This window comes from Drosophila busckii, chromosome 2L (assembly GCF_011750605.1).
Source record: "Drosophila busckii strain San Diego stock center, stock number 13000-0081.31 chromosome 2L, ASM1175060v1, whole genome shotgun sequence".
NCBI classification, from domain to species: domain Eukaryota; kingdom Metazoa; phylum Arthropoda; class Insecta; order Diptera; family Drosophilidae; genus Drosophila; species Drosophila busckii.
The window spans coordinates 13,701,025-13,719,768 of NC_046604.1; the positions used below are offsets into that span (position 1 = coordinate 13,701,025).

Here is an 18,744-nt window from a genome sequence, read left to right on the forward strand (position 1 = left end):
CATTGAGCGCAAATATGTAAGTGCAGTGTGAAGTGTTGTGAAATAATGAGAAAATTCAATAAGCCAAAGACAATGGCAGTGAAACCACCAAGCTCTAAACTCGTTTAAGCTGGCAATTGCAAAAAAATGCAATTGTAGTTGGTTTTATGCGCTTGCATATGGGCAAAGTGCATAAGCAAATTACGGTTTAAGAATCGAATGCAAAAGCAGAGAAGAAACTGCCAAACAGACAAAGTACTGCCAATTTAATAAGATTATATTGACTGCTGAACTTGGAAGCCATCAACTATAACCGGCAGATATTTATAGCTTAAAAATGTAAATTAAATTGTATATTATTGGAATTTTGATTGCTAAAACTTAAGCTTAACAAAAAGTTGCAGCTGCAGCACCCATGATGCATATTACGTATACGCATAGTTGACACAGCTTGCTGCTTAAATTGCATTGCAGCCTCAAAGTAAAACCAAATATTTGGCCAAACAATTTGACAAACTTGCAAAGTCATTGTGCCAGGCACAGACATTGACTTTACACACGCACACACGCATAGACAGACAGTGTGTGTGTATATGTATAAGTGCTTAGCTGACAATCTATCAAAGCTTACCCCGTTTTGCTTGCCTGTGTGGCCGATAAGCAGTTAGCCAACATCGTATGCTTTTTGGCGCCAACAAACTCTTGGCATTAGTTCAAACTTGCTCTCAACATTTTAGTGTTCGCTTTCTTTCTTTCTATTTTTTTTTTTTGTGCGCTTTGCCGGCTGCACGTAAATTGAATGAAAGCACATTTTGATTGAAAGGAAATTTACGTCAAAGTTGGAAGACACCCTCATGGCTGCTTTAACAGCCAATGTAGCGTTGCTGCAGCTTCTCAACGTAACCAACCAACTATCTAACTATCAGTCAATGTTGGAAAATTAGTTAAAGGGTTTTTCATTCTTTTTATTTTCATTTTTTTGGGGGTAACTCTTTTACGCCAAGTTTGGTCAACAAGTTGCAAAGTATTTGCCAAATAAGTTTGCGTAACAAATAAAAAAAAAAAGAGTTTAGCAGCAGCTTACGACATTGACTTCATGCCTTTGGGCATTAGTTGGGTTCAATGACCTCTTGCATTTAAAACAGCTTTAAATTTGCTTTTTAAGTATTTTATTAATTTGTATATATTGTTACACTCAACTAAGTCTAAACTAAGCAAGTTTATATAGTAGTAATTGAATGTTTTTTTATAAATTAAGCAAAACATTAATTTCAAATAGTTGTGCCCTATTGTTTGGAAACCTGCGTAGAATTTAATTAATTTTTGTCTACTTAAGATTTGTGCATAGTTGTTAATAGAAGCAATTAATTTGCAAAGTACACATTTTATTAATTATTTTCATTGTTTTTAAAATAAAAGTAGCTTAAAGCATTGCTAATAAATTATTATTAGAAGTTTGTGAACTGAACTATATCTAAATGAAATGTGTTTTTTCTTGGAACTCTTTGCATGTTTGCTATATTTTGAAATAAAAACTGAAAACCGAAGACACGGATTATAAGAAAAGTATATTAAGCTAACTGTAAAAACCAAACCTCAATACTGAACATAAGCGATTAATGTTTTCTTTTTTTTTTTGTATCAGCTAAGTTTGTTATAAATATAGTTCCAGTATTTATATGCATATATATATGTAGGTATAGAATTGCATTTTAGGTACATTTTAATTGGGTTTTAACAATTGTTACTAGGATAAGCACATATATAATATATATATTGTAAATATATGCGCATTAACGCATTTTGTGCTACAATTTTACTGTTTCAAAACCTTGACGCCTGTTGCTTCTATAAATTGTATATCCCTGCAAAATTTCCAAACAAAAATTGCGTATACGCGACGTTAACGGCGGACGCAACAGTTGTACGTTCTCGCTCTCGCTCTAAACTTTTTACAGCTTTGTGTGCTTTTAATGCTTGGTTGCTGTCTTGGCTAAGGCAGCCAAGTTGCTATTTGGCGGCTCATGCAATGTGACCCACTGTGCGGTGGCATTTTTAGCACGAAACATTTCCTCAAAGAAAATGCGCTCATCATGCGGCACTTCGGCGGAGTTGCCAACCAAAGCGCGTCCCAGTATTTCGTTGGAGCCTAAGTGAATAAAAAGCTTATACAGAAACCGTTATTTGAGCTTATTGGCCGCCACTCACCTAGCAAACCATCATGCACCACTGTAAACTCTAGAACGCAATTCTTAAGCGTCTCCTTGCCAACGTCGAAGGCCAAGGCCTCATTGTAAACAGGATTCACGGAATTGCGCTGCACACCTGTCTTGCGTTTCTTCAACTTTTTGCCGCCAGGACCAAAGAGCACAACCTTCACGTAAGGATCTGAGGAATTGCGTGCGTCATCCACAATGCGCAAGTTACGCGCCTTGATTAGCACAACCATCAAACGTTCCGCGGAGGGCAAATAGGCTAATGAGACCATAATATCGCCCAAATCCACTTTCATGTCCTGGACCGAGGCGGAGCTGAGTGGTGTCCATAGCTTAAGCGGCTCACTCAACTCCAGATTGGCCAAATGCAACTTGGTGCCGCCTATGCAAACATGTCGCGAATATGCATCAAAGTCGTACAACAAAATCTCCAAGGTGCGCTTGTCAATCACACCAGCCGTGACCTCAAAGTTAAAGTGCTCATCGAAAACTGCGTGGGAGGAGCAAAAGAATTTAATTAATTTATGCACAAAGTTTATCAAACAGTCGCTTACCTGGGTTCAAAGTACGCTTGTGTATGCGCGTTTGCCAAAAGTTTTTCTTATCGGGCAGCAGACGTATCTTGGCGTAAGGATCAGCTGTGCCGCTAAACTGACGAGGCTGCAAATTTTGTGCCTCTAACAAGCGCACACTAAGCAGTCCACCCACAGGATCATAGCTGAGGGATACATGCAAATTGCCACGAGATTCATTGACAGCTGTAGCATGAGGCAACGATTTGGGCTGCGAGTGCTGGCGAAATAGAAAGGAAATTATTAAATAAGGCAAATAAAATAAAATGAAAATATATTAAATTCTATTTAATAGTTGGTATTAAATCAAGTCAAACAATTGTTATAAAAATAAATTGTAGCAGTAAAGTAATAAAATAAATAATTTAATTAAGATTCATTTGAATACAAATATTAATAGCAGTTATTTTTTATTGTTACTTTTGATTGAGACTTTGCTATTCAATTTCAATTCAATAAGCCTTAATACTCTTCGATTTTCCGAGCCGCTTTTTCTCAAAGCAACTAATTTGTTATACTAAATTCAATAATAAAAACTTTACTTACGCTGCGATAAAGCGTCATATCAATTTTCGTATGATCGAGCTTGGCATTCATGGAGGAGACGCGTGGACGACTTGGATGCATAGCCAGCACCACATGCTTATCGGAGCGAGCAATGGGCACTGAGTTCGTAGAGCAAAAGGACAAGGTGTTCGACTTCATGCTGCCAGTGGGCGAAGTGGGTGTGGGTGGTGCCGAATCCTCCGTATTGTTGTTGTTGTTGCCACCCACCAGCACCTGCTGCTGCACGGCTGCTGTGGTGCTGGCGCTCACTGAGGCTGGCACCCAGAACGCTGTTTGCTCCGTCTGCTCGCCATTGAGCGAAGTGGGACTCAAGTTGCCACCAGCATTTAGCTGCAATTTGCTGCGTGGCAAGGACTCGTGCTGCACGCTGTAGCCAGCAACAGCGCCAGTTACCAAAGCCTCGCGACTGTTTGAAACACACAAATGCTCAAATTACTTTAATTACAAATGTGTGCGAACTTTACCTTTGCTGGTCCTCTGCCTTTTCGCTGGCAGACTCGAGTAGATTTTGCTCAAACCAGTTGAGGCGATAGCGGCGGGAGCAGGTGGTATAAAGTGCAGCACCCACAGCTGTAACAACCAAGAAGCTAACAGAGGCATAAATGCCAATCTGCGCTAGCGAAATCTCCTGCTCACGTATAACTATATCCATCTGCAAGTAGAGCAAAGAAGACTAATGATGCTAAGGCTACACATAAAACTTGCATTAGCTGCGTTCACAGGGCTTATAAATAAATCAGTGGGCCAGCCACAAAGATTAAGCATGAGCAAGGAACTAACCTTGCCTTTGCTTTATTAATTGCTGCGGCTTAAGAGCCAGCGCATTGCTTTCACACTCGGCTAACTACACGTGGCTTAACTGGAAGGCTATGTCACTGTCAAATGTCAGACGCAGCAGCAGCAGCAGCAACAATTAGCTGCGTTGTCGCCCACTTACAAAAACAAAGTGCGCACAAGCCGCTCAGCGTTTTTATTTTTGGCCTACGCGAGTAACCAGCAGAAAGGCAACAAAAAAAAAGTAAGTAAAGCATGCAAATTTATTACCCGGCTGTTAATTAATTAGCACTTTGTGTTGGGCGCATACCTTTCACTCAACTGAGAGTTGCCAGTTTTATTTTTCTTTCGTTTTGACAATTTTCATTGGATGCTGTAAATTTTTAAACTTGCCTAGAAATTACTTCAAAGTCTAAGTTCAAAATTGAGTTGAGAAAATGTTAACAAACTTCTGCTTCTAAACGATTTTAAGCCTTAGTCAGCATGCGTATACTTGATATTGCTTGCATTTTAAATATAAATTATATGAAAATTAAATTTGTTGCTCATAGCTTAGCTTGCATTTTGTTTGCAATGCTTTTGTGTAATTCAATTTTAAATTTCAATATAAATTACAACATGCGTATACTTGATTTTGCTTTGCTGCTTAAATATGATACGTAATTAAATTAAGAAAATATTTTAAAAATATGCACATCATTTAAATTGCATTTTGCATTTGTTTGTAAATAATTTTATGTAATTCAATTTTAAATTTCAATATAAATAACAACATGCGTATACTTGATTTTGCTTGCTGCTTATATATTAGACATAATTAAATTAAGAAAATATTTTAAAAATATGCACATCATAAAACTAAATTTTTTTTAGACTTTTTATGTGCGCTACTTTCAATCAGCTTGAAATTTAAGCTGAGTAAGCGTATCTAAAATTCCAGCAGCTGCAAATGAGTTTACCTTGCGCTCATTTTAATATTTACATGGCAGTACACAACTTTGTATTTATTTTGCTTATTGCAATTTGTTTGTAGTTTATTATTTATTTATGTGTATTTTGTGTGTTGGGCCGCCCACCGCCCACTTTGACTGTGAGTTGGCTTTGTGCAATGTCATTTTATATAAAAACTGAGCATAAATGATTTACAAGTGAAAGGCTCTGACTACATTTAGATTTATGAGTAGCTTTGATATTAAATTAAATATGAGTAGACACGTTTTTTGTATTTTTTGCTCACGTAATTGTTTTAATAAATCAACGAAATGTTTGTAGCCACCCACGCGCGAGCGTTCGAGGTTGATAAATCAATCAATTTTCAACAACAAATTGCTGCCAACATATGCACACAACAATGTCAATCTCTGCCCCAGACGCTGATGTCAGGTATCAATTTGTGTATAAGCCTTTGTGCCTTTGTGGCGGCGCAGCCTGTGGCATGTGGCGCAGTCAGCTGCGGTTAACCGTTGAGCTTATTTAATGTATTTTTAAGCCCCCTTTAACTGTCAGGCTAATATCCAAGCGCTTGGCGCATATTTATGACAGTCGGCCATAAATATTAATGCAGCTAGCCCTTTGTTTATTCATTTAGCTGTTGCTGTAAACTTTTATCAGCGATTTCACTTTTCAGATAACGCGCGCAATACTTCCGCTAATTTTGTGGGCAAAACAGCAAAGTCAAGGGTACGCAGTTGAGTTTCAGTTCAGTTCAGTTCACTTCAGTATTGTTATCTAATCGATAAGCAAAGCGCGGTCAGGATCCCACGGTCTACACTTCAGTGCGCAGTTTCATCAAATTTTGTGTAACAACAACAAATTCTGGCAGTCTTTAAATAATAAACATAATATATAAGCAATAACAAATGTTGCCAGCAGCGCCATCAATTTTGCACAATTACTGCAAATTATGTTCATTAGTTTAATGAAGTGTTTGTCATCACACACACACACACGCATACACAGAAACATACACAGACGCGCCTTGTTTTGTTGCCACCAGCTGTGGCAGACAGACAAGCATTGCAACCAACAGTTGCTGCTGCTGCTGCTGCTCACAAAGTCAACTTTGTTGCTGTTGAGGTTCAATGCTTTTAACAGCTTGCCAGTTATATAACTAAGTTTCAAATAGCGTTAGTTTGGCATAAGCAATTTAAAAATATTATTGCAAATAATATATAAAAAAAAATTGCAGAAATAAATCGAAGAAGTAAAAGAAAAATTAATTGAATTGAATAAAAATTCTTTGTTTATCAAGCATAGAATTCTTTAAATGAAATTTGAAACTTATTTTTAACTTAAAAGTTTATCAAAAATGTTTGAAACATGTTTACGCAAAAGTTTTGTACAGCGAGCAGCTCATCAGAAACTTTCCAGCTTATTTCACCCAAACGCATTGTCATAATTAGATTACCGCATTAAGTCTCAAGTTGCACGACAGCAGCAGCAGTAGCAGAGTGGAGAGCTTAGTGTGTGTGTGTGAGTAAAGTAGCCGCAAAATGTTTAATGCATTAGAGCGGTTAGTTTAAGGTGTGCACTGGTGGGAGTAAAATTAAGCTAAAAATAGTAAGTATACGACACATAAGCTGACAATCTTTCAAGCGCAAAGGCCAATGTGACAATAAGCTGAAGACAAAAGTCAAGCCAAGCAGCAATATTTAATACTCATATAATGCTCAAAGAGCTGAGCGACAAATAGTTGACAAGCAGAGCCAAAAGGCAACATCAATGCCACACACTTGATTGTTGTTTATGCGGACATTGGAAACAATGTAGACGCTGCTCATGATGATGATGTTGATGTTGATGTTGTTGTTATGCGAGTTGATTATTACAGCCTTTGGCATTTTCACATTGTTATACTGCTAGCATGCGAATGGGCAAAAAGGACTTGAAACAACAGCAACAGACTGTTGGCTGTTACTAGTGCGCGCAGTATAATTAACTGTCAATGAATATTTATGGCTTGTTTTTGTGCCTTTGTAGCATCAGCAGCAGTAGCCACAGCTCAAGCTTAGTGGCATTGCATAAACAATAAATTCAATTAGCTAAGCCTCAATCAAAGGCGGTTAAGCTTGAGTTGAATTATAAATAATTTACTTTTAAGTGCAGACAAAAGTGAAATCAAGGCTGCGTATACGCAATTTGCGGCTACAATTATTTAATACTTTCAACTTAAATTATTTAACAAATTATTTAGCTAATGCCAGCTCAATTTATTTTAAGCTTTCAAGCTATAAAATTGAATTGTATTTGTCCAAGTTGAGCACAATATGCAAATTGTCATTTTACAATTTTCTGCTTTTTCCAGTGAAAAAGTTCAAGCAGCAATTTCTCAATAATTTATTGCCTCGCCGTAAGCAATTCGTGCTCAGCATATATAGCATATAAGTTATCCCTGTGGAGCAAAATTGTGAAAAGGCCAAGTCCAGTTTTTCACTCTCTACTTTGACTTGTCACAAACAGATTAGACGTACTGTGAATCAACAAAGCATATGTCAATAGTATAGTATAACAAAGGCCATTAAATAAAACGAAAATAAATTTGACAGCAGCAGCGGCAGAATAAACAATAAAATTTAATAATGCTGCTCAGCATAAAAATAAACAAACGCAAACGGTGCGCTCAAGTAAAAATATTAATAAGTGTGTTATTAATACTTGTTGCCTGTCAGTGTAAGTTCAAGTGTGTGTGTGTGTGTGTGTGCGTAAAGGGCAACGGCGCCATTCAGACGCAGTTCTGAACTCAACAAGTCAACAAACATTGAAAAGTTGCCATGTTGTGGCTTTCGTTTTATTGGCGACACGCCTCGGGACATCAATAACCAGGCTTGTTGCCTGTTGCCGCCGCCGCCATTAGAACTTGCATTAATCTTGGCCACGTGATAAATATTCATGGCCCCGCAGACATTATGCATGCAATTTCAAAATGCAATATCGACAAAGTCTGCCGAGCAACTTTCCATATCCATATGCACTAGTTGATATGTGTAGAAGGTCGGGGTCATGGTCGGGGTCGGGGTCGGCGTTCGGGGTCAACTGTTTCAAGGGCGTGTTCCTGTATGTTTGAGTGGCCTGGGCACAAGGTAAACACAGCCAACTGTAGCTTTACCACACTCTAAGGACAAACAGCACAAATCTCAGCTCAGTGCGTGTTAGACACGTGCAGCAAATTCAAAAGCAGAAAACTTAAAACCAAAAAGCCAATGTGGGCGTTTGCTTAACGGAAATGAAGCCAACCGCATGAATGCAAACCGATATACATCTGTATTAGTAAGTATTAACATTACAGCTTTTTTTTATATATATTGTGTGTGTGTATTTTGGGACTGCAGCCTACGCTGCGTATGAGCGCTGTAAATATTGTGCACGTTTCCCTAATCAACTGATAAATATTCAATTATTTTGTTCTTGTAGCATATCTGCAATTTGTTATGCTTGCTTTGAGAGGTGTGGCAAATTAAATGTCATTTATTTATGTTTAACTTTGACATTATATAAATGATTAGAATGAATAATTTGCTGTTAAGCATAACCTTTTAAATTTGCATAAAATAAATTGAGCGCATTATGTATGCATATTTTTAATAAATAAACAAGCATGTGAAAAATATCATTAAAGCTTTGAAGCCGTTTTTTAATCAAAATGATGCGTCAAATAAATAAAAAATTCACATATTATTTATAAATATTTTTTAATGTTCTCGATAGCATTAAAGAATTAATTAATTGATAATAAATAAAAACTTCACTTAAAATAAACTATGCATATTATTTATAAAATTTTTTTTATATACTCGATAGCATTGAAAAATATCTTTAAAGCTTCAAATCTTTTTTCAAGAATGTAAAATATTTGATACAATTTTTTTTTTAAATTAATTCCCTTAAATTTTAATCTATATTTAAGCAAATTTTTGTACTCGAATAAGCTTAACAAATCCTTGTTGGTCTTGAGTTTAGCTCGTAACTATCCAATTCAGTCAACCATAAATTCTTGTTACATGCGGTTGGGCTAAACCTTTGCTTAAATTTTCAATTATTTATAGCTGAACCATAAATAACTTTAGGCCTTGCATACTTACCCTTTTTACTTGACTTAGTTGTCACACACACACACACACACACACACGAACGAATGCAAAGGAATTTGCGTGTTTTTCTCGCAACAATATGTTTACTTTTATGCTGACGCCTTAACGTGTCGTATGCGCAATATGCTCTAAACGAAACGCGGCATGCTGCTTTCTATTTTCTGAGCGCAATTCGAGCGTTTAAAAGCAATTTCCCTATTAGGCGGCTTTCATTAAATATTAATTCAATTAGCTTGTTGAATGCACGATAAACGTTTTCGACAAATTTTGCAGGCCAATAAATATAAACACACACACACACAAGCAAACAGTATATAGTATTTTATATTTATGTTTAGTTTACGTAGAGCAGGCAACTGAACTTGGCCAATGCGTTGCTGAAACTCAACTGTGTTGTTGTTCACCAAAAATTACACGCAGCTGCCATTGCCGTAGTCCCTCAAGCACACACACAGACGCAAACACACACACATATACATATACCAGCAGTAAGTCAGAAAGTTGCGCTGACTAAAATGCTTATGAGTTTTATCTTTGACTAAAATAGCTTTGCATGCTGGCCTGACAAAAAATACTAAAATTATTGCATATATTATTTTAAAATAAAATAAAGTCAATAGCATATTTTTTTGATATTTTTATTAAATATTTTTAATGTTTGTATGCAACTAAAACCGGCAAAATATGCAACATTTGTTGCTCTTCTATTAAAAGCTGCAACAAAAGCTTTCAAATAAAAGCAACAGTTTCGCAAGCTTGCGCGCTTTAAGCATTAACCGTTTAATTCGGCGTTGCCACTTGGTTAAATTTTGTATTTTTTGAATTTAGTGCAGCTTAATATTAACTAGGCTAACTATGCTAATCGCAGCTTATAAGTTCAATATATATAATCGAAAGTGTTGAGCATAATTATTACTTTTATAGCTTTACAGCTGATATGGCTTCCAATTGTGAATTATCAGCAGCGCTTGTAACCCGATGCAGCCTCTATGAACGACCTCAAAGTCACTGTCAAGTGGTGTAACCCACTTATGATAATATATATATGCATATGCATGCATGCATCTTGTGGTTTGGCTGAACTTAACACTGACATCGTTTGTGTCAAGCTCATGTAACCAGCTAACAAATATACTAACAACTATAAATTGCTACTTTCGTTTAAAAACTAATTAAATTAGATTAAGCGATAATGGCGCGTGTGACAATTTAATAAATATTTTTGTTGTGACCAAATTGCTGATTTAGTTGAATGCGCAATCAGACGCTGAGTAAACTCATTTAAAATTTCATCACTATGTGCGTAGTAAACTTTGAACTTTAAGCGATAGTGCTACAGATACCTGCAAAATATTTCGGAAACTCTTATAATTTTAAAATAACGCACGTCATGTAGTTGTTTATCAATTTGGCTCTTGATTGCAGCTCATTAAATTTCATTTAAGCATTTTAAAAGCTTTCGAGTTTAATTGCATTGTTAATTTTATTTTGCATTGCATTTAAAATATAATAAATCAATAAAGTCAAGCGCATATCAAATTGATTTATGGCTTGTTATTGTAAACAAATGCAGCCTTTGACTTTGTTAAATTAAAGCAATTAGCCATTGCAGGCAACAACAACAGCAGAAAATGAAAACAAAATGCAATAATATTGTGAATCAAGCGAAATGCAACAAGCGCGACTGTTAGTTGCATTTTAATGTCAAAGGCTAGACAGTATTTATTTATATTTTTAGCACATATATAAACAAAGTACTTTACTTTGTAGAGCAAAATGTAAGCAAGCAGCAGCAAACAATTTATTCAATGAAGGCAGACAAATTAAAAATAAGTGCAAAAATTGAATTATTCTAAGCATTTAATTTGTATGCCTGCCTTTAATATTTGTTTGCACTTAAAGTACAATTTTGTTCACTTTTTGCTATATAAACTGATAAATTAAATTATATGTCAAGCAAGTACGCACTGGCGATTTCCACATTATAAATCAAAATGTTTAAATTTGTGCTACAAACATACAAATCTAATATAGCAATATATATATATATGCGATCGCACGAACCGAAGCCTTATCAGCGCTCAGATGTGTTGGGGCTCGGCTGGTCTTTTATTCAGATTCACGTGTCGTCACTTATAAATCGATTACAGTCGGGCAATGCGAGTGACATTTAACTCCCAGCAGTGAATCGAGACGCAAGTGAATAAAGAGCGCACCATATAAAACGCAATCAAGCATAAACATAATTACAACATCAAAGTGTGATTACAAAATAACGTAACGGAAAAGTGAAAGTTGCAAAAGATAATGACAACAGCCTTGACAAATTTATTGCAAACACTGCGTCTGGGTTCAAGTAAACCGAACGCCATCGCCAGCGACATGAAACTCAAGCCCAAAGTGGAGCAAATCAAAGCCAAGCTGCCAGAGCTGCTGCCAGAGATTACATTGGAGCAGGTTGGGCAACATGATAGCTTCGATGACTGCTGGATTATCATTTACGATCGTGTGTATAATGTAACGCAATTTCTGCGCGATCATCCAGGTGGCGATGATGTCATAATGGATCATGCCGGACGAGATGCTACAATAGCATTCCATGGCACCGGACACTCGCGTCATGCAGTGGAGCTTATGCGTCAGTTTTTAATTGGGGAACTGCCCCAGGAGCAGCGCATCTTTCGCACCACCAAGCACATGGTGCTGTCCTCGGGCATACCCGAGTGAGAGTGATTGCCTTCCCTTGAGTGTTTGCACTTCCTGTTTGCCGTCCGTATTATTAATAGAGCTGCTCCTGTACTTAAGTATATGTGTAATAAATTTGCATTTTTAGCTTGTAATCGCAATCAAAAAATATATACAACATTTATTTATAATCTAAAGCACTTTGTTTTTGCCACTCTCGTCTGTCTATGGGTGGTCTCTGGGTCAATATCAGGGTCACACAGTCGCCAAATATAGTAAATGCTGTGCGAACAGGTATATATATTTTAAAATGAGATTTCTGTGTCAGCAGATCAGCATCAGATGATTTATTTGAATGAAACATCCGCCTTGACTATAGCATTGGAAATTTCAAGAGTAATCTATTTTGGGAATTTTTGCTTTAGTTTAAACTAAGATTAGGCAATGATTGAGCAAAATCTTTGCTAAAGAAACATTTAAGTTATCTATAAAAAAATGTTTTAAAATTATTTTGAAAATTGCCAAATGTGCGCAGAATAGGGAATTTTTGCTTTAGTTCAAACTAAGATTAGGCAATGATTAGCCAAATCTTTGGTAAAGAAACATTTAAGTTATCTTTAAAAAAATGTTTTAAAATATTCTGCAAATTGCCAAATGTGCGCAGAATAGGGAATTTTAGAATTAGTTCAAACTAAGATTGGGCAATGATTAGGAAAAATCTTTGCTAAAGAAACATTTAAGTTATCTATAAAATTATTTTTCAAATTACCAAATGTGCGCTTTGCATTTTTCTTGTATATAAATAATTTTAAAAATATTTAGAAATTTTTGCAATCGATTTTGCGAGAATGAATTGAATTACTAAATAACTTATTACTATTAGAAAATTTTAAAAGCAAACAATTTTCTTTGGTATTTCCGTAGAACATATAAATTTATTGAGCTTATAGGCTATGCTACATTATATAAATGTTATAAATGCTTTAAATTATACGTTACAAAAAATAAACGAAATATCACTTAACAAGTTGACTCACTGACTAGTACACAATTTGTTAGACTTTTGGCATATATGTTTTTGTTGTTAAAAATTGACTTAGATTATACACATATTGCTTTCAAATAATTGCTTATTAAATATAATACTTAAGCAGACATTTAGCTGCTGTTGTTGCCGCTGCTGGGCGGCTCGTTGTGAGGTCCTTGCAGCAAGGCTTGCAGCTTGGCAGCGGCGGGAAATGCGCCCAAATCCAAAGGCGCAGCGCCTGTGGTGCTTTGTATATAAGCAAGCAGTCTAAAAATTAAATAAAAAATATAAATAAATTGCTTAAATATTTGAAAAAGTATAAACTTACCTGCGCAACTCTTCGAGCGCATTTTGTTGCATAAGAATATAATTTTTAGCTAAAAGCAAAGTGGCTATTTTGCTTAGTTTACGCACCGAAGGCGAATGGGCATAAGGTATGACGCTATATATAAATATATATATAATTATTAAATAAATTATAAAAATATAAAGCTTGCTCACCTTCTTAGCTCATCCAGCGCATCATTTAGATCGTGCATGCGTCTACGCTCCCGTGCATTTATGTTAAGCCGCACCGTCTTGCCTTGGCGATTCTTTTGCTTGCCACCGCCACTGCCGCCTGCACCGCCGCCCACGCCAGCCATAACGCTAGACATGGCCGCCGTTGTGGTGCCACCGCTTATAGCTGCTATAGCCGCTTCGGTTGGAGTTAGCGGCTTGGGTGCTGTGCTTGGACCAGGCTTGTTCTCATCTGTTGGCTGCTGTTGTTGCTGCTGCTGCTGCTGCTGCGTCATGCCCAAGCCCTGAGCATAGAAGCCGCCCAGACCTACCGAACCCAGCGGTGTGCGTCGTCCTGGCACACTTTGCGGCGGGCTGGCTGTTGGCGCCGGATGTCCATGTCCATGGCCACTCAGCATGTTCGCTGTGGGCGGTATGGGCAAATGGGCATGGCCAGGTAGGCCAGGAAAACCAAAAGGCAAATTTGAGGGGTCCATTCTAGTCTAGAGTGCTAACTGTAGCAAAGAAAAGTAAAGCAGTGAAAATTATAAGCAGCTGTATGTGTAACTGCCCAGCAGGGTTGTCAGGGTTGCTCAAAGCAAAACGCCATCTGGCGTTGGCTATGGCAAGCTGTTAGTTGCAGCCGGCTACAGACAGATGGCGCTGCTGACAGTCGTCAGTAAACTTTTATTGATAAGAACTTTTAAACTTATAGCATTAAATTATTTAAAAAAATTCTTAATAATAATTTATGTTGCCAATGTTTTGTTTACATTTTTCTTAAACATTTTTTTAGCTAAATTATTAATAAAAAAAATTATTTATGTTGCGCTGCACATTTAATTTAAAAATTTAGCTATGCAATTTTATTTTTAAATGTCGCATATTAATTCACTGCTTGCACTTAAGTAATAATACTATTATATTTATATATATTGCATATATTTTTTACTGTTTCCGTAATTTAAAATTGTTGTTTTATAGTTTTAACACTTGCCACAGTTTTGCTGCCGCTTGTTGCTTTAGCTGCTTTTATTTATTTAAATTAACCGCAAAGAAACGAGTGTCAGAGCGAGATAGTGAACTGCTCTGTGTGGCACAGACAACACACACACACACACACATATATACAAATGTATATATATTTAAATACGCACGCACCACAGAAATTAAAATGCGGCTGGCTCTCGGCTGCTGCTGCTGGTTGCCGCTGCTTGTGGCAGGCTTCGAATACGTAGCACGAGTGTGAGTCTTAATGCCAAACCGAAAAAGGCACAGAGGCAACACACACACACACATACACACAGGCCGGCAGCAGCGACTGAGTTTATAGTATGGCGACCGCGATTTTGCGGCTGCTGTATTATGGCGTTTAACGATTTTTCGATTTTGCCGACGACGACGACGACGTCGACGCCAGCAGTCGATTATAAATGTTTGAATATATTTTTTGTTTTCGTATAACGTTTGTCTGCCATTAACACACACACACATACACATACAGCGCACTGTATATAGCACTATATAACTTTATAAATCTGTGTCGCTTCGCTTGTTCGCCTGGCGCTGACGTTGGTGGTTGACGTTTAGTGGTTGTACTTATACAACTGTTAATGCAGCCTCCCCCCAAACTCATCAACACCAGCTTACGCACACACACACAAACACACACACACACGCATCTATGAATCATAAACTGAATCATTCATATTTGCTAGCCACCCTGCCTTTTGTCTCTCTGATTACAAATTTCTAATCACATGCTGATCCTGCAATGCTCGAAAAATATCCTTTGGGGGTTGCTCACACACATACACAGGGCAGTTCAATACATGCTTAAAACTCTGCTTTGCTTGTTTTTCTGCTCTCAGTCTGCGTCTGCTGGTCTCTATGTATGTGTGTGCTTAATGCCTTTGCTTTGTTGCCTGGAAATTATGGTATCGCATTGTTTGAACTTGGAACAATGCCACATAACTGGCACATGCCAAATATTTTCTGTGCTGGCTGTTCATAGTGTTGGATAACGCTTGAGATATTTCACTGCAATGCCGAATGCTGCATTCAATGCTAAGCATTTAAGCTGCTTTTAACTTTATTTATCCAAATTGAGAGCAGAGAGCGAATTCTGCTTAATAATTATATAAAACAAAAATATTAAAGCTTGTCAGATTTAAAAAATGTAACGCAAGCAAAGAAATAAATAAAGCTGATAAGATCATCACGTTCTATTTTTTAACCCTCTTATGCAGGGCAAGAAGGAAGTGATAAGGGAAGAAAGTGCGAAAGCGTAAAATATGAAAGCAACAAAAAGGAAATGAAAGCAAAGCAAAAGTAGAAAGAATAGAAAGCTGCACATATTAATAAAGTGATGAAGAAGGCAGATAAATCATTAAAAGGGGAAAACAAATTGTTATAATTTTTATTTGATAATTTACTGTATAGCATTTATTTTATCATTGCTTATGGAGTTTTATGCTTTTAGTTAAGCGCACTATTCACAATTAATTTATTATTTTCATTTAATTTATTAGCTTCATGTTATTTTAGTTTAGTTTATACACATTAAATAAATAAATATATTTAACAATTTATGCTTCTTAAATCAATATGCCTAATCATTGGCGCATCCCGCATTAAGCTTCGCAGCTGTTACGCCAATCATAGAATCTCTAATGAATGAGAGCATCATAAAATTTAACAATTTCGCATGTCAGCCGCAATATTTTATAACATACTTATTTATAAAAACATACATCTATGTATATAGGGAATTATCGTGTCAGATGTGCGGTACAAAAGTCGAGACCGTATGTTGTTATTTTTATTCTGTTTCGGGATTTCATTTTCATATCGTTTGTGTGTGTGTGTGTGCACCCTACACGGAATTCAAAACCGAGCAGCCCTCTGGGCAATGCGCCATTTGTGCATTGTATATAGCCGAGTAATTGCAGAGGTTTCTACTTCTCTCCCTCACTGAGTGCCTCTCGCTCTGCTCTGCTCCTCTCTGCTTCATTTGCAATTGTTCGTGAACTAATTCAGTTTTTATGCTGCATTTACATTGCAATTTACTTTTCCAACCCCACAATACGACAATACGGAATTAAATGTTTGGTTTTTACATTTTACGGAAAACGCATTTCATCAATCTATACATGCATAACTTATATGGGATATATGTAGGCAAAGCGAGGACAAAGAGAGCGAGTCAAATTTTTGGGCATTTGGCTGGGCTCTGGCTCTGGCTCTGGCGCTGGCCATGAGGAATTTCATTAAAATTTACATAATTTATGCGCGACCGTGATTTGCATAATTAAGATTTGTACATTTTCGCTTGCCCAACCATCATTAGCTTTTGGTTGCGCACTGCGGTCCCATTGTAAAGGATCTAAGCTATTCAACCAGCACCCAAACAGCCAAATGTGCACTTGTAAAATTAATTCATTTAAACAATGCGACCAAAAATTGAGAAGAAATGGTTTGGTAGCTTCAACTCAGTAGAGTTTTAATGCTCTTAGTTTTTTAAGTGTATAAATTTTATAGATTAAATACTTCGTGAATTTGAAGAAAATATTTTAAACGTTTTTCTAGCTTTAATTGATAGTGCAACAGATTTGCTTTATAATATTTTTAAAAATATTTTTTATACTTCAAGCACACTATAAAATCTTCTTTAAATTTCCACATAATTTTCTCCAGTGTACTTATACGCAATTACAAATGCAGAGGCCCAATTTAAAGTTGCCTTTTGCCCAAGGTAAAGAAAGTATTTTGTTTTTTTTTTCTTCCTTATGGCTTTTGTGGCTCTCAAAGGAGCCATGTGAATCAATCATTAGAATTTTACTGTTGCCAAAAACCAATTTGCCACATTTATGAGAGCCAACAAGTGCAAGCGAGAGGCACATACAAGAGCTGTCACTTTTTATAGCTTGCTAACCTTATTATCGATGGCTATGCCAATATATTTATGACCCGCTCGCTACGGAGTGGCTCTAATGAATCCCAAGCGCATCATTTTCAAGGTACACACGTTGGACCTATGATTAGCCAGCGTCGGAGCCATCAAAGGACTCACACACACACATATGTGCGCATTTATTTGCTGTTTTTATTACAAACTGTCAAGCAACAACAAACAACAGCAAAGAAATGTGTCAATTGTACGCCAGGGAAATTGGCTTGACTCTCGCTCTCTTAAAAACAAAAAGTATACGAGCAAGTATTTATATTTATAGCTCATTTTGAGCAGCTAAGCTGCTTGTACTTCAACTTGGCTATGTTTGCCAGCCATTAGCCCAAAGTTTTTGGAGGCGAGCGCATAAAACTTTGATCATTTCGCTGGTAAACAATGCGTGCAGCGCAGCTTAAGCAGCGGCTTTAATTGCATTAACGTCAAGATACTTTGGCTAAGCACAAAGCTAGACAACAACAAAGTTGTGCCCGCGACTGAAACTTTTTTTGGTATTAACATTTCTATCAACAAGTTGGCGCGTTTATTGCAATAATTATGAGATAAAGTAAAGCGATTGGAATTTAATATTTCTGCACTAAAATAATAACTGATGAGTTGAAAAAAAATCAAGTAAAAGTTTCTATTTCTATTTGTATTTTGATATGTAAGTCAATAATTTATATTTGAAATTCTAAGAACGCAAAAGTAATTAATTAAATTTCAATAGAAATTCTCAAAATAAATCAAGTTTTTAGCTTGAATAGATTTTTGTTCTTAGAAATTGCAGCAGACTTTTATGCTGTACTGACTCATAACTATTATAACTTGCTGACGCATAACTTGAAAGTGAGAGAACGAGATTTTTTTGATTAGATCTAATGCTGATCATATGCGTCGCCCTTTTTTTTATAAACATAAATGTCGAACAAAGGCGCTGGCAATATTTTATCAAATTATGTATGATGTATGCAACTTCCTTTTGCTTTTTGCTTGAACACCCCTGTGGGAGCAGCAGCACCAGAAAACGGCCAAGCGTGAGTGCCACCCAACGCACTTACAATTTATCAGCATCAAATGGAAACCAAACAGATATATATATAGAAAGAGTGCGAGTGCTACAACAATAACAATGCGCTAGCAATAGCAATAGCAATTCGAATTAAAATGCTGCCGTTGCGGATGAGTATGAAGTCTTGGGCTTGGGCTATGGGCTATGGGCCAGGGGTTTGTTGCTGGGGGATTTACCACCCCGTCAGCGTCATCATCATCATCAACCAGCTTCTGCTGCTGCTGCTGCTCGTCTTTCCAAAGGGGTTGTTTGCCGTTGTTATTGTGTTGTAGGTATTTCGTTTTTTTTTGCGCGCGGCGCGTTGTTGCAAATGGATATGGA

The 18,744-nt window shown here is 36.7% G+C and overlaps 3 protein-coding genes across 3 annotated transcripts; 1 reads left to right on the forward strand and 2 right to left on the reverse strand.

The window, feature by feature from the left end:
* Window positions 1-1,397: 1,397 nt before the first annotated feature.
* On the reverse strand, window positions 1,398-9,556 carry LOC108598732 (synaptotagmin-5). The gene is made up of 6 exons (XM_017985468.1): window positions 9,187-9,556; window positions 3,799-3,986; window positions 3,314-3,740; window positions 2,750-2,987; window positions 2,188-2,685; window positions 1,398-2,128 (listed from the first exon to the last, which is right to left on the reverse strand). Exons 2-6 carry the CDS (start codon window positions 3,984-3,986, stop codon window positions 1,950-1,952), a joined length of 1,530 nt encoding a protein of 509 aa, XP_017840957.1. The 5' UTR covers window positions 9,187-9,556; the 3' UTR covers window positions 1,398-1,949.
* Window positions 9,557-11,352: 1,796 nt separating this feature from the next.
* Window positions 11,353-12,054, forward strand: LOC108603685 (cytochrome b5). Its single transcript, XM_017992700.1, has one exon. It carries the CDS (start codon window positions 11,503-11,505, stop codon window positions 11,920-11,922), a length of 420 nt encoding a protein of 139 aa, XP_017848189.1. The 5' UTR covers window positions 11,353-11,502; the 3' UTR covers window positions 11,923-12,054.
* A 984-nt stretch (window positions 12,055-13,038) lies between these two features.
* LOC108604174 (class E basic helix-loop-helix protein 22) lies at window positions 13,039-14,677 on the reverse strand. Its single transcript, XM_017993553.1, has 4 exons — window positions 14,567-14,677; window positions 13,409-13,920; window positions 13,236-13,349; window positions 13,039-13,174 (listed from the first exon to the last, which is right to left on the reverse strand). Exons 2-4 carry the CDS (start codon window positions 13,900-13,902, stop codon window positions 13,039-13,041), a joined length of 744 nt encoding a protein of 247 aa, XP_017849042.1. The 5' UTR covers window positions 13,903-13,920; window positions 14,567-14,677.
* Between the last annotated feature and the right edge of the window lie 4,067 nt (window positions 14,678-18,744).